This window comes from Nuphar pumila, chromosome 10 (genome assembly GCF_984573655.1).
Source record: "Nuphar pumila chromosome 10, dmNupPumi1.hap1.1, whole genome shotgun sequence".
Lineage (NCBI taxonomy): Eukaryota > Viridiplantae > Streptophyta > Magnoliopsida > Nymphaeales > Nymphaeaceae > Nuphar > Nuphar pumila.
Window position 1 is genome coordinate 118,491,308 of NC_143258.1, and position 19,309 is coordinate 118,510,616.

Here is a 19,309-nt window from a genome sequence, read left to right on the forward strand (position 1 = left end):
CAGTTCTCACCGATGAACCCACTCAAAAGAAAAAAAAAAGCTGCAGCAAAAATCAACAAGCTAGTTCAAATCTTTGCCCGTCTAGCTCACTCAAGCTTGACTCTACTAGCCACGAGACCAAGCCTAAGCTCGTACATAAAGGAGCTGTGCCCGAACAACTATATCTCGTTTAGCAGCTGGGTCCAATGGTCCATTAGGTCCTGGTGACCCAGCCAGCCGGAACCAACATTTTTTGCTCAAACCTGACAAAAACTTTATGCACATCAAACGGATAGCCACCCAGATCAGGTCTGGTTCAAACTAGCCATCACACACACAACCATCTTCCATGCACTGTTCAGGTGAAGGAGAGAAGTCGAAAAAGATAAACAAAGCAGCTTACACTAGCCACCCTCAAAAGACTAGAAACATCAACATGACTCATGGTAATTTATGCCATCACAAAATTTCTCAGCCCTAGAACAAGAGACCATTTACGAGCTAAGATTTATTAACCATAACTAGAACCAGCTTACACTAGCCACCCTCAAAAGACTAGAAACATCAACATGACTCAGGGTAATTTATGCCATCACAAAATTTCTCAGGCCTAGAACAAGAGACCATTCACGAGCTAAGATTTATTAACCATAACTAGAACGAAAAAGCCTAAAAAAGAAAAAAAGATGCGCCAGCAATATCATAGCGCATCTTAGCTCTACGTGCAACGCCGATATGAAACAAGAGCTCAGAGCTGGGTCTGTGTGCTGTAAGTAGGTGCAGACATGATGATGAGAACATCCGTGACAGAAGACATGGCACTCAGAGCAGCTTTAAGGACATCCTGTGAGCAACCTGGCTTCACTATGTTCTTCACCTGAAAAGCATAAACACAGGAAAACAAACGAGTTCCAAGTCAAATTTTCAGTTAATATTGAATCAGATTCTGTAACTCATGTGTGCCGTTTGAATGCCACGGATCTATAATCTGTGTACCGGATACATTTTGCAAACATAGAATCTCAGATCCATGAAGAGATATATAAGGGGGGGCCAGATTTCATGAATTTCTGGCCCAAGGGGGGACGGTCACCAGAGATTCATGAATCTGACATCTATATTTTTCCTTCCCTCTCCTTGGATTTCTCTTTTCCTTCTCTAACAAAATGTCATCGAGAACAGGATTTTAAATCCCATTCTCAGATCCCAGGATCTGAGAGATCTGATATAACCTCGGATCTGTGATTCGAGGTAATCAAATTCACCCTTTAACAAAGATACTTGTATCACTGTCAGACCAAATAGTACACGAGATAAGTTGACAGAACATTCATAATTTACTGTGCAATTCTTTGTTTGACAAAATTCTAATAAAATCATGAAGTACAAGTTAGGTGATGCAATTTCATAGAAAACAAAAATTGACCAGAGAACATTTGTTTCAACACTATCATGAAGAGGACACGAGAATTCAATCGACTGAAAACTATACTTCACGAAAAATGTCGGTGTTGCCAAGCATCTGATACAGACAAGACTGGCTGGTAAGAGTATCCAGGTAATATAGGAATCATCAAAAGAACAACAATGGACTCAAATAGAGAAGTAGCTGCAATGAGACTCAGAAAAAGCCACAGGACCTGGGTGTCGGTGTGTTTACTAGTGGGCTCTGTAAGGGCTTGGGTGTCAGTGACCCCACCCAGAGATTACCTGCTTCAGTGGGGAACTTTGTCTTCAAAAAAAAAAAAAAGGAAAAACCACAGGACCATACAGTGAGGCCTGGGTAGCAGCCACAGATTTTATAGTCTGCAAGATACCTGATCTAGAGCTTCTGCTGTGACCTTATGAAACAAATCATACAACCAATGACCACTAGCTACCATGCAACTGACTATGACTAGTTGTTAAATGAAAATGGCAACAGAAAACAGACCACCCAACCTTGTCTAGATACTCCTGCAACTTCTTGATCCGCCCCATGTAATCCTGGTCTTCCATACAGAGTGTTAGGATCTTTGAATCAGAGCCTGGGCCTTCAAATTGAAGAGGACCAGGGCTCCTGTAGATGTCATCCATCAAAAATGTCGCTGCATTTTGCCTCATCAGCCTGGGAATGCACCCCAAGAAAAAAAAATGGCCCATTTAATAGCAACACCAAATTCAATGACTTTGTCAACATGCAGAAGCATCATGGTCATCATTAGGCCACCAACAGTCTTAGGAAATGAAAATAAACAAACTTAATATATTATGTTTGGACTGAGCATTTTGTAAATAAAAGAACATCTTAGCTATGTCGTTTGTCCTGTTGAGAGCAGAAATTTTTTGATAACCTGACACATCTATGAAAATAAAAAACAATAAAAGATACGAAAGCGAAAGCAGGACAACACTCAAAGCAACTCAACAGTTACTGCTGGATTTTTATGTACAAACAAAGCCAGAGTCTGTTGAGACTTGTGGCAAAGGCCAAAATTCTTTTTATGCACTCATTTGGTAATGATGCACAGGAAATATTCAGCCTTTGCATAGTGTTATACTGCACTGCTACCCAACCACGTTACACTAAAAGATGTTGTTTCAAACCAAGGCAAATAAAGTAAAATTTATTTGAAAAGATATAAGTAAGAATGCTTTAAGAGACAGCGAGAAAGATCATTGACAAGAGTGGAAGATGAGGTGAAAATTGTAAACTTCACTGCGGAGTTTAGAGACATACTCATATGCTTTCCCTTTTAGGTCCACATATGTTGGATGAATTGCAGGTTTTCCAATGAAGGTTGGGCCGGGACCCCTTGACCATCGTTTCACAGTCATCATTGCCTAAGATTATTAAACAAAGAAATAGTTATGCAACTTTATTTCCAGTCATTTAATTTAACAAGGTGATTGATATTAAAAGAAAAAGAGAAAAAGAAAAGAAAAATTCCCAGGAGAAAGAGGCAAACGTGTTTAAACAAGCTTCTTGATACTAAAAAAAAAAGGAGCAACTCATCATTGACAATGATTGCAAATCATGAAAGACAACATTCACTGTAACTATGTTTTACAAATAATAACCAGATGATATGCATACAGTTATTGGAGCAGCACCACATCGCCACTTATTAACACCATTTTTTAAGTTGGTTACAGTTGCCATGTAACCATTCAGATGAGCAGCTAGAATATGGTAGCAGATGTGCCCAAGGACCTACAAGAAAAGAAATACTTAATACCATAAACGAGAATAATAAATTTGAAACTATGGGATTACAAACTCATACATAAGCATAATCACAGTCAAAGTTTGATGGTAATGAACCCCGAGCTTGGTATCCAAAGAAATGACATATAGCGTTGAATTTCTTCCCTTTGTGAGTTCCTTCTTTCTGAAAAGAGATGTGCATCAGTAGATGTCAACATACTTAAAGATGGCAGACATCAACCAAATGAGATTTGGCACTCATACCATTCGCCTATTAAGCTCTTCCTCCACTAGCTGGGCTAGAAGCTTCTCTGTTTCAATCTGAATGCAAATTAAATAAATGAATACAAAACTCAATCTAATAGATGATCTTTAGAAGTAAAAAAAATTCAGTTGTTTCACCTGAGACAACTGAGCAGAGTCATCTGATTCAGGACGTAGAAGCAGCTGAAAAGGAATATCCATTAGCATTGTAGAGAAAAATCGAAGGGCCAGAACATAATCTCAACAAGGAGATAATATTACCTCTCTCCTTATAAATGGTGGCAAAAATTCAAATAAAGCAGATGCCCATGGTGAAAGTTGTGATGAAATGTTGTCCACAGAAACACCTTTCCTTTGCAGACCATGAATTTCCTAAAGCAGGTATACAACAATATAAATAAGCTAGAAAAAATAAAATGAAAGCACTTTTATCCAAGTAAAACATGAACATGTTATGACTGCAAAAGAACAGATAACTTGAAAGACAAGAAAATCGAGCAGCCACAAGGACAACCTGCAGGAGAGCATACACTTCTGGGATGTTTTCTATAAGACCTTCTGGCAAAAGGACGACCCCATAATACTTGTCTGTTCCAAAATTAATATCCCAATAGTCACAAATAGAAAAAACAGATTAAATGTACATTTGCCAACAAAAGACAAAACATCCATATTGTACCTTTCTCAGCCCTGGCTTGAACTGCATCACAAACTTGTTTTGTCACGTCAAAAAGTGTCAGTTTTGATGCCGCCACCTCCTCACCAAGGATAACCTAAGAAGGAATTCAAGTAACAACTACTTACCAAAGGGACAACATGCAAGGGAAAAAAGGGAATCAGGAAGAGAAAATGAACCATATTTGGATGTGATTGGAGTGCACATTCCAGAGCAACATGAGATGCCCTCCTGCCCATGAGCCGGATGAAATAGTAATACTGAAAAAAAAAACTTTCATTAGAAGGAAATTGCGAGAAAGTTAACTGCTCTTGGGATAGCACAACTATAGTTCTGCATTTCAGATGATAATCGCTTAATCAGGGCTTTGACAATCCAAATACACAAGCAGTGCAAAAGCTAAGAAAAATTGTTTCCTAGTAAAATTAGGAATACAAAAGCACCTTTCTATCCCCCAGGTCAAGAAGCAAAAAGTGCACCTTAACAGAAAAGGATAGGTCATCCATCAAGGATTCCAAAATAAGCAGATCACCATGAAAAAGATGAGCCCACAAATAAAATCAGTATTTTCCAAATTCATACTGAAATTAATTATAATAGTACTACCACATAGAAAAACTCAGCAGCTTTGTAATGCTGAGATTTAAAAATGATTGCAGACATAAACCATGGAACAGTTCATAGCAGAAAGACAGCAAGGCATAGATAAGTTTTAAATAGTTAAAGCTTCTGCATTTTCAGTTGTTTTTAGTATTTTATTTTCGCTTTTATGGTTGTGGGAGCTAACCATCCCAATTGAGCGAGTCAAGAGGCAATTCAGAGTTAAGACTCAATGCACCACTAATTATATTCAAAATCAATGTTCCAAGACCGACATAATCAAATGTTCTGAATATTAATTGCCAGGTAGTTCAAGCCATCAGTATAGCTGCCAATATTGCCAACATTATAAACACAGAAGTTCTAAAGAACATGACAGAGAATATCCAAATCTCAAAACATTTAAGAAATATGACAATATTGAGTATTATTGAAGTAATAATATTTTTTTACAAAAGCCAAATAAACCTGAAAATTTGCAACAATATTATCAAAGAACCACCACCAATTTGAACTTCACCAATGTTTCCTTGCCGGATATTTTCACCACAATTTCCTAAGAATCACCAAAAGTTTTCGAATATCTTTTTTCCCAAACTTCCCTCTCTTTTTTTTTGCTTAAGATTTTCCAATATTTCATAAGAACTTGTCCAGAAATTCTCAGAAACAATATCTATGACATGAAAATAAGGACCAAGCAACAATTCTAACAGCGGGAAACAACACGTCTAGACTAGCAAATCACAACATCCTGCTATCATGAACTAGTCAGTTACCTTCTCTGCAGAAAGAGCATCTACACAGACATTGCTGATTAGCTGGGAGTTCACCTGTGAACAAAGCCCAAAGAAGATAAGCACATGCTTGGAGAAGTATATCCAAACATATTAGTAGGTGATACAACAATAAAATCATTGGCAATAGATTATAACACAAAACTGGCATTATAATGATAAATTTCAAGCTAAATCTGCTCTCAAAATGCTACAATATGGCCTAGCATATCAAATCAGACATGAATATCTCCAATCACAATAAACTCCCATTTCATATTCAAATATTGAGATATAAAAATTAAAAGAATCTCTCAGATACACCTAAATGTAACCAACAGCCTAGAACATTTGGTAAAACATATTTGTGTGGATATCAGTGAATATAAACTTGCTCAAAAAATTTAGTTTGAATAAGAATACTTGCACAACAATACCATGAGCTGGTTTTCTAGCATAAATAAAGCACAAAATCAAACCTGGCCTTCAGCAACACAATGGAGTATGCCACACTCCGAGGCATGCCAAAAATAGCAATCAAGACCATCAAAATTACTTTCTCTATGCAGTCTACAAAAGTTAAAACCATAAAGCCACCAGAGAGAGAGAGAGAGAGAGAGAGAGAGAGAGAGAGAGAGAGAGAGAGAGAGAGAGAGAGAGAGATGAATATAACTGGACAAACTTCAGAAAATAGATGCACCTTAAGGCACACACGACCAAACAGATTCCCGTAGCCTGAGATGCAGTACTATGACAGTGCAGGAATTCCCCCCCCCCCCATCATAATGCATTTTATACAATTCAAGAACGAGAAAAAGGTTTCCACAAATTAATTGCTGCAACTGTGTTTCATCATGATATATCAGCCAAACTCGCCCTCCTAACAAGGGTGTAATCAAAGAAGGTAATTGCCTATAAAGAACAGTCATTATCTAGTGTTACTAACTCAAGATTAAACTACACGTGATTGAGGAATGGAGTTATGTTGCTTAGTAATACAAAAAGTTCAGGGGCCACTGAAAAATGTCAAAGCCAGTGGGTATATTAGTTATAGCCAGAAGTCTGGTAGCTAGTTGAAAATCACCAACTATCTACCTAGTAGTGGACTTAGGTAAGTCAAATGATCAAAGTTAAGACAATGAAGATCCCACTTTTCTAAATCCTTAAAAACATGAAAAGAAACAGGTAATATGTTAGATTCCTTAAAAAAGAGTTAGAAACTCCTAATCTAAGAGAAAAACTAATGATGTTATAACCCAAAGCGTCTCTTATGTCATTCTTGCAGTTTCACAAAGCAAACAAATTCTGCACCAAACTGCTGCTAAGTCAACATTAAAAAGTGTTACATTTATACAATTCAAGTACAAGGAAGACAATGCTTAAACAAGACAACAACAAATATGGCATCAATGCAAGAGGAAACTAAAGCATTAGCATTCAGTAATGTCTTAAAGTTGACTGGAGAGGCCTTATGGACATTCTTTCTCTCTTCTATGACAGGGAGAAGTTTAAACAATGTATAAAAAACGAAGGATAGAGAAAAAATGCTTAAGCTGTGCATAACAAAATCCAGAATAGCTGGATAAAGAGAGAGAGAGAGAGAGAGAGAGAGAGAGAGAGAGAGAGAGAGAGAGAGAGAGAGAGAGAGAGAGAGAAAACTACTACTACTACTAGTGGTTATAGAGCACTACGTGTGTTGCCTACCTTGCAGATTGTATCAAAACCAACATCAGTCTCAACAAACTGATTCTTCAAGTCTCCATACAAAGAAACGGGAACTCCCACCACCTGTATCACAAAAAGCAAGCTTAACAAAGAAAAAGAATACACAATGGAGGCTATGTCACATAGGTGCAGTGCGGATGCGGGTGCGGCGACGCGGCACTTTAAAAAAACTTGGGTGCGGGGAGGATATATATATATATATATAATTTTTAACAGTTTTAAGTTAACATTATGTGTATTTGTGTGCATTTATGTATTTATATATATAATATAGATAAAAATAGACTTGATTAGGGTTAACTGAATCTACTTTTGGATAGAAATGGACCTCAGTGTGGTTGACTTCACCTAACACAAAGGAAGTTGTGTCCAAGTGTCGCACCCGCCTGGGTGCAGGTGCAATGCAGGTGTGGTGCCCTGTTAGAAGAGTCCGTGTGACATAGAATGGAGGTCACTATGTTGGCCAATAACAAAAATATGGACACATGGATTTTACAAGGACACATATATTGAGATGCAAGTGCACTTGGATTATGTGGATGCTGGAGAATGGCTAAAGTTGCTCATTATTAATGGATCAAATAACTCTGATGTACTCCAAATATATTGAATAACAGTTACAGCTTTACATTGAAGAATGACATTCATGTTAACTACCTTGGTCTTGCATTTTGCTTCTGCAAATGTCTCAGCCAGCTGAGCAGCATCAGAATTAGAAGTCACACCTTCAAAACAAAACAAATTAATAAACCATAAAAATCCTCTAACTTACCGACTTATTATACTCCATACTTGAACCTACTACCTCCAATAATGACAAGCCCATCCAACTCCAGAGCTTGGCAAGTTGCCAGTGCAGCATTTACTTGCTCTGTTTTCCTTATTTGATCTACTGACCGTCCCAGCATATCAAAGCCGCCTGGACATACAGAAAAGTTGTAATAAAAACACTAGCAGATAACTTCTAGAGAATTTAATTGCACAAACCAGAAGAAGCATTAAGGCATTAGTGGAGCTTGTGTTTAACGGGGGGATACAAAAGTGTTTTTACTACATGGTGATGGAATGGATGCACTTGTGATGTTTTTCAGTTGGATGCAATAGTCAAAACAGCAGGTAAATTTACCTGAACTTACACAGTTCGAGGGTTGCAAAAGTTCTATCATACTGTACAATATGACACAATAAATCATAGTACTGGTTGTCCATAGAATATGATATACCCCCCTGAATTGGAAAAAGGGGTGTGTCATACTGTCTCAGACTATATCATACTATATCACAAGAAACATGTAATATCATAAGATCTAAGTCACACGGACTCGGCTATAAGGTCAACGCACCCACGTCGACACGCCCCGACACGGGTGCGGCTTCGAACACGGGGCGGACACGGTCAACCAAGTGTCGGACTCGGTCAACGCACCGGGAACGAGTCCGTCCACATTTTGAACTCGGTCAACTTTGACTGAGTCTATTTCTGTCCATTTTAGGGCAAAAGACATAAAAACAAAAAAAAAATCGATCTTTTTATATATTTTTTAAAAAAATATATATATATATATAGCCGAGTCTTATTATTGTTATATATATATATAGCCGTGTCCCCTAATGAGCACAACTTTGACTGAGTCTTATTATTGTTATATATATATATTTAAATATATATACATATATATAGCCGTATCCCCGTGTCCAAAATTTTTGAAATTGCTCCGCACTCGTGTCGCACCCGTACCCATACCCGCACCCATGTGACATAGCATAAGATCATGTAATATCATAAGATATAGATCATATTTCAAATTTTTTTATTAAATTCTTTGATATTTCTTTGAAACCCTTCCCCACTTTTAATTAAAAAGTTTCAAAGAAATAAGACTATTGAAGTCCGATTAACCCATTTTGTAAGCCAAGGACAAAAAACAAATTCTGCTTAGTTGATTGTGCTTATTGAAGACAAAAAAGAAGAAAACTATTATGGGAAAAAAACTATTATTTAATTTTTGTGCATATTATGATTAATGAAAGCGATCAATGAAGACGTGAGTCATTATAAGACTTCAATAACTGTAGAGGGAACTCGAGAATTCATTAAAGAAAACCTCCAATAGATATGACATCCAACCAAGGAATAGAAACTGCCACAATGACCCTATGAGAAAACTAGAGCATCAAAAGCTTCCATCCAGCACAAATGCACCATAGAGAATGTGATTAGAATGATTACCTTGATTTTTATAGCTGGAAAGTATATCATCCGTGATTTCCAGAGTCTTTTGTGCAAATAAACCTTCAGTACCACCTGTTATAACTTATAAAGCATAAAACTTAAGAAAGGGCGTCAACTCATGTTGTCATGAAAGAAACAATAGAACATTTTAGAAACTGAAATTCGCCTTTCGGAAGTGCCTCAAAGTTAGTCATACTCAACTACATTAGCAACACTGCCACAATTACAGAACAAACAAATCAACAAAAGTAATGCTTCAAAGTCATACATACCTAATCTACATTAGCTTCACATTAGGTTAATGCAATATATAGCTTCTAAATGGCACCAAATTCCAAGTCTGCAAGAAGCTCGGGCAGCTTCTTGATGAAGATGCAATGTTTCCTAGAGGATACATACCTATGTCACAGGGACATGCCATTTTGGCGGTGTTTCCTTGGTGACACGAGCGAACACGCTCTGACACACCGACATGTACGACATTATTTTAATATTTTTTAAATAGTTTTTATGCTTTTTCAATAAAACGTGAATTTTTACTATTAAATTATCAAAAAATAGTTTTTTATTGATTAAAACTTTAAAAAATTCCATGTCTTTATGTCCTATTTTCTGTTTTTTTTTTTAACTTGCGAGTCGAACTTGCGTTATGTGTCTGTTAAGTTGTATCATATATATATATATATATATATATATATATATATATATATATATATATATATATATATATATATATATATATATATATATTGTTAAAATTATATGTATACAAATACCCGACAAGGGTATTTTTGTCTTTTTGTATTTAGTACAGTCCACTAAGGATTTAAATGTAATATTTTGTTTTCTTTTTATATTTTCTTTTTTATCTTTTTGTTGTATTTTTATGACTGTTGGGAGACAGTCCAACTAGTCATTGGACTGCCTCCCATTACTTGTGCCCTCTATTGTATGCAATGCTCTTTGAAGCATTTTGGTGTTTTATATAAAAGTGCTCTCTTTTCCAATAGGCTTTTTATGCCTTTTTGCTGTTTTGTATTTCATCTCGTATGAGATTGTAATCGGTTCATTTGAACCTCGATTCGTGTGTGTATAAGCCCTTTGTTGGCATTATATTTGTTCACCCTTGTTTCATTTCATGGTATCAGAGCTTGGCTCTTGAAAGAAGGTGAATCACAAAGTGTTCTTCAATCCTTGGTAACTCCTCTACTCAAATATTCAAATATTCATCATGGGACAAAAAGAGTATGCCACAGGCATCACTTACAAGCTCAATATATATATATATATATATATATATATATATATATATATATATATATATATATATATGTGTGTGTGTGTGTGTGTGTGTGTGTGTGTGTGTGTGTGTATAATATGTATATGTGTACATGTAATGCTAAAATAGTCCATAAATTTTATTCTTCCTTTTGGCCTGTGCACGCTGTTTTAGTTTCAGTGCATATAGTTGGATCTGTTCCACTATTCACAAGGATAGATCTTGACAGATTTGTCCCACCATGTGTACGAATAGATCTGGACAGATCTGCCGCCTGCAATTGTAGGCAGATCTACCGATCATCGCTAATACGCAAATCTGGTCCAGTTCTGCTGGTTTTAAAACAGTATGTAGATTTTTCTCTAAACAGTCTGCTTCCCATACTCATAGCTGCTTTTTTTTTGTCATAAATGGACTGCTCATGCGCATATGCATACATATGTGAATACACATATATGAACCTAGATCGCAGCTATGGTTGGGGTCAGATTTGACCCAAACCATGACTGCCTATGGGATTTCGAATTTATTTTAAGATGTATATGCAGTTTTCTGTTAAGCATATTCAGACCTGATACATGTAAAATCTTTGTTTATCATGCATTGCTTTTTAATTAAGTAGCCATGTTTGGATTCAATACACATGCAGTCTTATCATGCATCGATTTCTTCTTTTCAAGTAACGGTACATATATATGTGGGGTACGGCTGATAACAGAAAGAATCTAGCCCAGACGATTGCTATCAGTTGGGCAGATTCTCAAAAAAGAATCCAGCCAAGCCGACTGCTGTCAGTTGGGCAGATTTTAAAAAAAACCAACTGCTGTCAGCTGCGCAGATTCTCAAAGGAAATTAGCCCAGCCGACTACTGCCAGTTGGACAGTTTAAAAAAATATATATATGGGGGAAAGATATATGTATATACGAAGCCCGATCTGCAGGTTATATGACAGTTTTCTGGACTGTCATATGACTGTTTATTTGATTAATATATGACAGTTTTCTGGACTGTCATATGCCTGTTATTTGACTATTTATTGGACTATTCTTTGGATGGCTATGTGACCAGTTTTTGGGCTATTTACATTCATGTTTATTAAGTGTCACCGAAAAGAATATCATATAACTGTTCATGATTATAAAATGTCACCAAAAGTGCATGCTTTAATGTTGTACATAGTCATCTCATACATCGCTATTATGTGCAGAAAATAACTAAGACTGCATATGATCATCAACTGGGGTCGAGATTTGTTTTGTCTAAGCCCATCCGATTGCCAATAGAGTCTTAGTGTTGTTCCATGTGCGAGGCAACATAGCCTTGGGATCGGTAGTCATGTTTTGAATCCCGAGCATGCCCGAATTTGGCAAAAATGTTGTTTACATATGTTCATGAAATCTAACATTATGTTGGCATAAATATGCATATTATGAACACATGAATTCTGAAGTTGTATTATTGTTGCATTAACATGATTATTTTGCATGATATGAATCATGAAAACAAAAATGTACGTTGCAAGCAGGTGTTCATATGCGCATGTCATTTGTTTTTCATGTACATTCGTATTGTGTATGAATGGATATGCATTTGTGGACATGCTGAATGATTGTGTGGTTACATATTCACTGTGGTTTTTGCATGAGATGCATCAATGGTCTGAATATAAACCACTCTAGGCCATGTGGGCCATGAGTAGGTATTGCTCTAAGTCTTGTTGAATACAACAACAACAACAACAACAACTACGCCTTCATCCCAAAACAATTGGGGTCAGCGATATGAACCAAAAAAGAAATTCATTTTGGGTCTTCCACATGAATCCTTTTCCTCCAATCATTTCTATCCAACGCCATGTCCTCGGTGAGGTTCAAAGCATTCATATCCTTTTCAATCATTGCTCTAAGTCTTGTTGAATGCATTGCAAAAATCCATATAAAATTTATTGAGTTTCAGAATTAATTGTACTTTAAATTGTGTAACGGGCCAATGTCTAGTGTTGTGTTTTGCATGTTAATTTGTAAAACAAATCTTTTGTAAAGAAACTGATTTTTGATAAAAAAAACAAAAGAGATAAAACTGTGTAATTAATGTTTTCTTCTTGGATGTTCCTTCCACAGTGTGAAAATCTTGGATGGCAGTTTTGGGAAACCGTGAGGATACTAAAACTCTGTGTGTGATTATGCGCCTGAACCTGATATGGTGGTTCACCTCCAGACCACAGTTTTAGGGAGTTTTCTGCCACTTTGCCTGGAGGTGGTATGTAGACACAACTGTTATTATTGGTATACCAAGAAAGTCGCATCAGTGAATGTTGATTTCCTTGGTATCCCAACATTAGATGTTGATTTCTAATGTTCCGATGAATTATGTTGATTCCTGATATCGGTCGAGGAATAAAAGTGAAACTCGGTCATAAAATACAAATTGTGTGTTAAGCTACAACTGAGAACCTATCTTGAACTTTGGGAATTTGTTGTGCCAATTTTGAGTATTCGCGGGTTTTAATGAAAAGTCGAATTAAACTTGTGTGAATTTAATAGGGACATGCATGCAAAACAAAAACTCTGATAATAACTTAATAAGTTATTCATGCATGTGCATTAGAATCATGCATATTTACTGTTTTGTATTAGTTCATACATTCTTACCTGTTCTGTTCCATGTGAGATATTGTTGTTGCATGATAATTGTTATTAAATACACAATAGGGGTATTCCAATATTTTCACTGTATAGGCTATGCCCACAAGGGGCACTAGTATCCTTGTATATTTTTTATTTTCTTTATTTTGTAAATTTCTGTATTTTTTATGGGCAATATTGCCCAAATATAGCTGTTGGGAGATCCCAACAGCTATATTTATAGTTGTTGGGATGCTCCCAACAACTATATTGGCTCTCCTTTGTGTATATATAGGGGTGCTTCTCCTAAGATATGTAAGGGCTTGACTTAAGCAAGTGCTCTAAAATAAGATCTATATTTTTTATGATTGTCTCTTGCCCAGTAGTGGTTCTGTACTTGTATGCTTGTATTTGACCCATAAGTGGTCCTTGTTTATACACACCCTTGTGTGTTTTGTAAAGCCCATAAGAGGTATTCTATTGTTCTTTTGTATTTCATTACAGTGTCCTGGTGTCTATGAATCTTTGTGACATAGATACATACCCCACGTACTTTGAGGCACACCCCTGATGCTATCAACTACACTACGACCAGCTTGTATTTGGAAACAAAAGCAAGTGCACATCTCATGTCTCAATTTCGATCTCAATAAAAAGGATCAAAATAATAATGACAGAATTGTTGCTGCTTAATATGTCCTATTATCCTCAAGTATCCGTGTGGCACACAACTGTAAAAACCCGACCAATTTGACCATCCCACTCTGTATATTAAAATTACAACAACTGGAAAGTAGCAAGAAAAACATCTGCACCTTGAGGTCATGCTAGAAACAACTAGGCTATCCCACTCTGTCCCCTCATAAATGCACAGTTACTAGCAAACACACTCCAATGAGTTGGATGGAAATTGATTATTGAGAGCTTACAAATTCTTGAGAGAAAACGAGGGTTTCACAAAGAAGATGGTCACCCATCACAGGAAATATATGTCAAAGTTTTATTATATATATATATATATATATATATATATATATATATATATAACACCATGTATCAGAGGACGGAGGAAATGCACTCATAAAGTGAACTACCACACAAGAAATGTTGCTTTGTGACCCAGGCATGGGTATGGCTCCTCAACTTTATTCTGCAATGACCACAAAATATTCTCCAACTTGCCATATAGCCCTAGTTTTCCCCATCCTAGTGTTCTACATTTTTTTGGCATGTGAGGCGGATAACTAAATATTGCGTTACAGCAATTCAAAATGTGCACGAAATTAATAGACTGTTCTAACATAGCCTACTCAGCAACTTTCCATTAGAAACTAAGGGAGATTCTTTATCATGTCTATTCTACTAACCACAAAAAACAGTACAGCAGAAAGTGAATAATTGTGATCTTACGTCAATTCTTAGAAGTCCATTGTAGAAAAAAGGAGAAATAGGGTCTCATAAAGAGAAAAATGATACAGAACTCCAGTATCTGAGAAGCTAGATATTGAGATTTTAGTCCATAAGTAACCACTTACATAAAAATCCCAACAAGATATTTTCTGGATTGTGTAGTTTGAGGGCATTATAGAGTCCCCAAATTACATTGTGCCCTCCTGGAGATTGCCGACCAGAAAAGACAACCCCCACCCTGCAACAAAGAAGGCATCAAATGCATAAGCCCACTGACATCTACTGATTATAAGAGGAAGATCGCACTCACGAAGACAAGCAAACTGTTGTCTAAAGAAGTTAAAGCCGTAGAACATATAAGCAAGCAAGTTTAGTAGAAATCTAGAAACATGTTCATTTTGAAGCTCTGGCATTTGGTGCTTTTGAAGTTTTACAATGAAGATGAAACTATGTCTCATGAAGAAAATACCTAATTTTCAGATGCTCTGTTATAATCCGTGCATCAGGAACCTTAGGAGTCGCCCTCAAGAAATGAACGAGTGGCTGCCCATATGTATGAGGAAAGTACCGGCTAATTGCACGAGCACCAGACGGGTCTGCAGCAGTGGTGGCATCACCAAACTCAACCCTAACATCAGTTCCCTGTTTGCAAAGATGATCAGACAATAAGCTAAAACACATACATGCAGACAGTTACATTGCCAATACTGAGAAGATGGAGAAAGAAACAATGCGTGCACGCAAGCATGCATGTCATTGGTCTAGATTGTCATTAAACTAGCAATACAATTTTCCTGCAGTCCCATAAAGAAAGAGAGAGAAGAAGAAAATCAGAAATAAGCAAGAACTAATGCAGAAACTAGTGAAGCTACTTGGAATACCCTTCGCAGCACGAGCTAGGTGCCTTTCTAACCACTTTCATCTGTGAACACGACACGCCTATCTTACTTCTAGTCAAAGTACCAGTAATGGATCTTTAATTTTAAAAATAACATTAGCAGTAACAAAGAAAACATGTTCAAGTTGAGAATATCGTCTGCGACAAATGACCACTGAACAACCTAGCAAGATAAACTTTTACTGGCTATTAGAATGCCTGGGAAAAGTCCTTATTTGGAAGTGGTAAATTTTTTCTTAAAAATTTAAACATTCATATCACGTAGAAAGCATGAGGATGCATGGCCATGAAAAATTTCACCACCATTTCTCCACCTCTTCATGTCAAGTTTTGGAGTGGGAAAAGAACAGGAAAATTCTGTACAAAATAGGAAACATAATCTTCTCATGGACGTCCAAACGAAAGATATATTTTCATAAGAATCTCATGTTTGGAAAAGCACAGGAAGATTCTCATTTCACATTGCGTCCTGGAAAACCATTAAGCAATCCACGATTTTAGAAAAATCACTATAGCATGAAGGAGAACGATTCCTATTGAGCATCAACAGGCACGAAAAATAAGATCCTAATAAATTTCCAAGGCATAAAAAACAAAACAAAGCCGAAAATTATCTTCTCTCATTTTAACCTCGCAGCTTTTCCAGTTACTAACTCAACGCCAACTCAAAATCAAGAAGAAACATAGATCCGGAGATGAAGAGTCTATCTTATCCCATAAAACAAGATGTCGATCACATCTCATCTGAAAAGACGCGTCATCAATGAACAATCCGATATAAAAAGAACAAATAAACGAATGAGTAAAACCGGCTCTGAATCCAGAAACGCTAGAACAGAGCAATCTCCATACAGAAACACACAGAAAAACTCGAAAATAAAAACGATCTCAAGAATATACAACGCTTCCAGTCAGATTCGTCGCTAAAAAGGAGATAAAACCAAAAGAAAACAAATCCGATCCAGAAATCGAACAATTCGCAACAGAAAAATGCTGCTAGAAGAAACAAAATTCTATCCCAAACGTATAAGCAAAAAAGAAAAAAAATCGTGAAAACTTATAACAATGAGGGAAAAAAACACGCGCGCGCGCGCACACACACACACACACACACATAACAGAGGCCTACCTGAAGGCAAGGAGGCAGCTCGGGATGATACAGCGTGCGCTCCTTCTGCAGAAGCGAGAGCTCCCTAGGGAGTCCGAAATCCATCCTCTTTCTCTCACTCTCGTTCAACACACGCAGTCTCTCAGAATGTCCTCCAAGGAGAGAAGAAGAAGAAGAAGAGCAGCTCTTTCTCTCAACACACACACACAACTATCGCTTGCTCTCTGCGATTGTCTTCCTGAAGGGGAAGGAGGGATGCCTACCTTGGAATTCTCACCTATCCGGCGGTGTCGTTTTGTATGCAAAGCTCTGAGAGGGTGAAACAGTGAGATATCTATCGTGTCGGCCGCTCAACGAACCCAGAAATCAAAAACCATCAAACTCTTTCTCGGAAGCGTCTTTTTCTTCAGCTCAAGGGATCGGGCCGATCGGCCGTCCTCTGTGTGTGTGTGTTTGGGGGGGGGGGGGGGGGGGGAGGGATTGTTGAGTGAGGTGTGGTGACGAGAGGAGAGTTGCTATCCTCCCGCCATCCGACGAACGGCCGAAATGCTTACATATGCTGAATCTTTTTCATAATGACGGGTGTGCCCCGTCTGCTCTTTCTTGTGAATCGTAAACAGGTGAGTGAGTTGGGGAATGTGGTCATGGATGATATGTCAGCAACGTAAAAACGGGTCGGATCCCGGCCCGACGGATGTATCCGGATGTAGGTATTAACCAGGCTCGCACTTCGCACTAGGTTTTAGAGTTCGGACGAAGTGAGCGTATACCCGATCAAGGTACGTGGTCGTTACCCTTAGCGATGTCAATGAATCGGATATTATCCGATATCCGTCCGAGTTTGATTTGTTTAGTTGCATTTGGTAAGCTAAAACCATATCCGACTGTAATCATAGTCTGTTGCAGACATGGTTTTGATTTTTTGCTACCGAATCCGACAAATATTGGAATTTGATGAATATCCAAATCCGATTATACATGTAAAAAGCGGGTACTTTTCACCATTTGAATCCGAATCTGAATTCAAATCCGTTTAACCGATATCTGACTAGTCTAACATGGTATTGGCCATGTTTGGTCTGCATCCGGACAGTTTACATTTGTTAATGTGTTCATTCACATGTAAACGGGTCAAAATATATCGACGGAGTTTGGTTTAGACTCGGACTCGTTTCCCAACCTGGCTAAATAGATTTGGATTTGGTAGAATATCCTGACCAAGATTGAACCATTTACATCTCTGGAACGAATGCCTCATTTCAAAATTTTGATTATTAAGGTTTTTCTAGAAGAAAAAAACAATGTGATAAACTAAGAAATTTGTTTCAATAAATATCGGAAAAATATAGACGTCATTTTAAGATACAGGAAAATACATAAGAACATAAATGGAAAGTATTAAAAGATTAAAATTAAAATGCATCAGTTAGCAAATAAATTGTAGTTGAAACAAGATATTTTTCTAAATGGATACCATTTTGAAAATGTCATGTTCTTTGTGGCGATTTGTACAAAAATATGTCAATATATTAAAAATGAAAAATGACCATACTGTACAGTAAAAATGATGTATTTCCTAAAATGCCCCATAATTTACCAAATTCGATGAATGAACAATATCACAGGTTCTCAATTTTTTCTTTTCACTTTTACCCTTCACATGTGCGAATTTTTTATTTTCGCACGTCATGACACTAAAATAATGCATTACGGAACTCATCAACAAAACTGCACCAGAGGTTGCGATATTAAAAAAAAGATTGTGAAATTCCAAACATTTTGTGAAACTCATCACGAGTTTCCCGCAATCACCAACGAAAATGATAAAATTTGCAGAAGTCTAATAATTGCAAACTTGTTGATGAGTATCACATGAAGTATTGCGAAAGTCCAATATTGTGAAATCTCTTATTCAAATTACACCCGTATTGCGAAATTATTTTTAATTGTAAAATTTTGTCCCATATAAATGATGTTTCGTTTCACAACCCCTTTTTTTCATTTGGATGCCCTATTTTCATAACAAGTGTTCTTGTGGTTCTTAACCAGTGGTCCCCCAATCCTTTTGGTGATCTTCCGATGATATTTCAGTGACATTCAGGCGAATATTATGGTGGGCAGCGACTTTGCGAAAATCCCTCATCGACAAAGTAACAGTTCACCGGCGGTGGAAAATCTTGAATTTTGGCCTTTCTCTAGCAAATTTTGTAGCGAATCTCCTTCGAATATTTTGGTAAAACCATCGACAATGACTTAATCGGCGTCCCTCAACCATGTTTTTTTTGTAAGGTTGTCGACGGCTAGGTTTTCTGGTGAATAGTTTTTCATTGTTGTTTTTTTGATAAAAACATATTTTTTTTTAAATTGGTTGTATATGTCAGTTACATCCCTCAATTTGTTTTTGCATGTATATTATACAGTTTAATCAGTTGTTCTTCAGTTTTTTTGGTGTATAGAACATTGCATGTTAGTTTTTTTAATTTTTTTTTTCAGTTTTTGCATGTATATTATCCAATTTGCTATTGCTATCATTTTTTATTACGAGATGACAC

General features: G+C 36.9%; 1 protein-coding gene across 1 annotated transcript; it reads right to left on the reverse strand.

Annotated features, from left to right (window-relative positions):
* Positions 1 to 409: 409 nt before the first annotated feature.
* On the reverse strand, positions 410 to 17,124 carry LOC149828072 (pyrophosphate--fructose 6-phosphate 1-phosphotransferase subunit alpha-like). Its single transcript, XM_090018633.1, has 19 exons — positions 16,779 to 17,124; positions 15,221 to 15,393; positions 14,877 to 14,989; positions 9,435 to 9,509; positions 8,010 to 8,123; positions 7,862 to 7,929; positions 7,184 to 7,267; positions 5,483 to 5,536; positions 4,286 to 4,366; positions 4,110 to 4,203; positions 3,945 to 4,018; positions 3,692 to 3,802; positions 3,569 to 3,613; positions 3,431 to 3,487; positions 3,246 to 3,350; positions 3,056 to 3,172; positions 2,699 to 2,802; positions 1,921 to 2,086; positions 410 to 856 (listed from the first exon to the last, which is right to left on the reverse strand). Exons 1-19 carry the CDS (start codon positions 16,860 to 16,862, stop codon positions 728 to 730), a joined length of 1,848 nt encoding a protein of 615 aa, XP_089874759.1. The 5' UTR covers positions 16,863 to 17,124; the 3' UTR covers positions 410 to 727.
* Between the last annotated feature and the right edge of the window lie 2,185 nt (positions 17,125 to 19,309).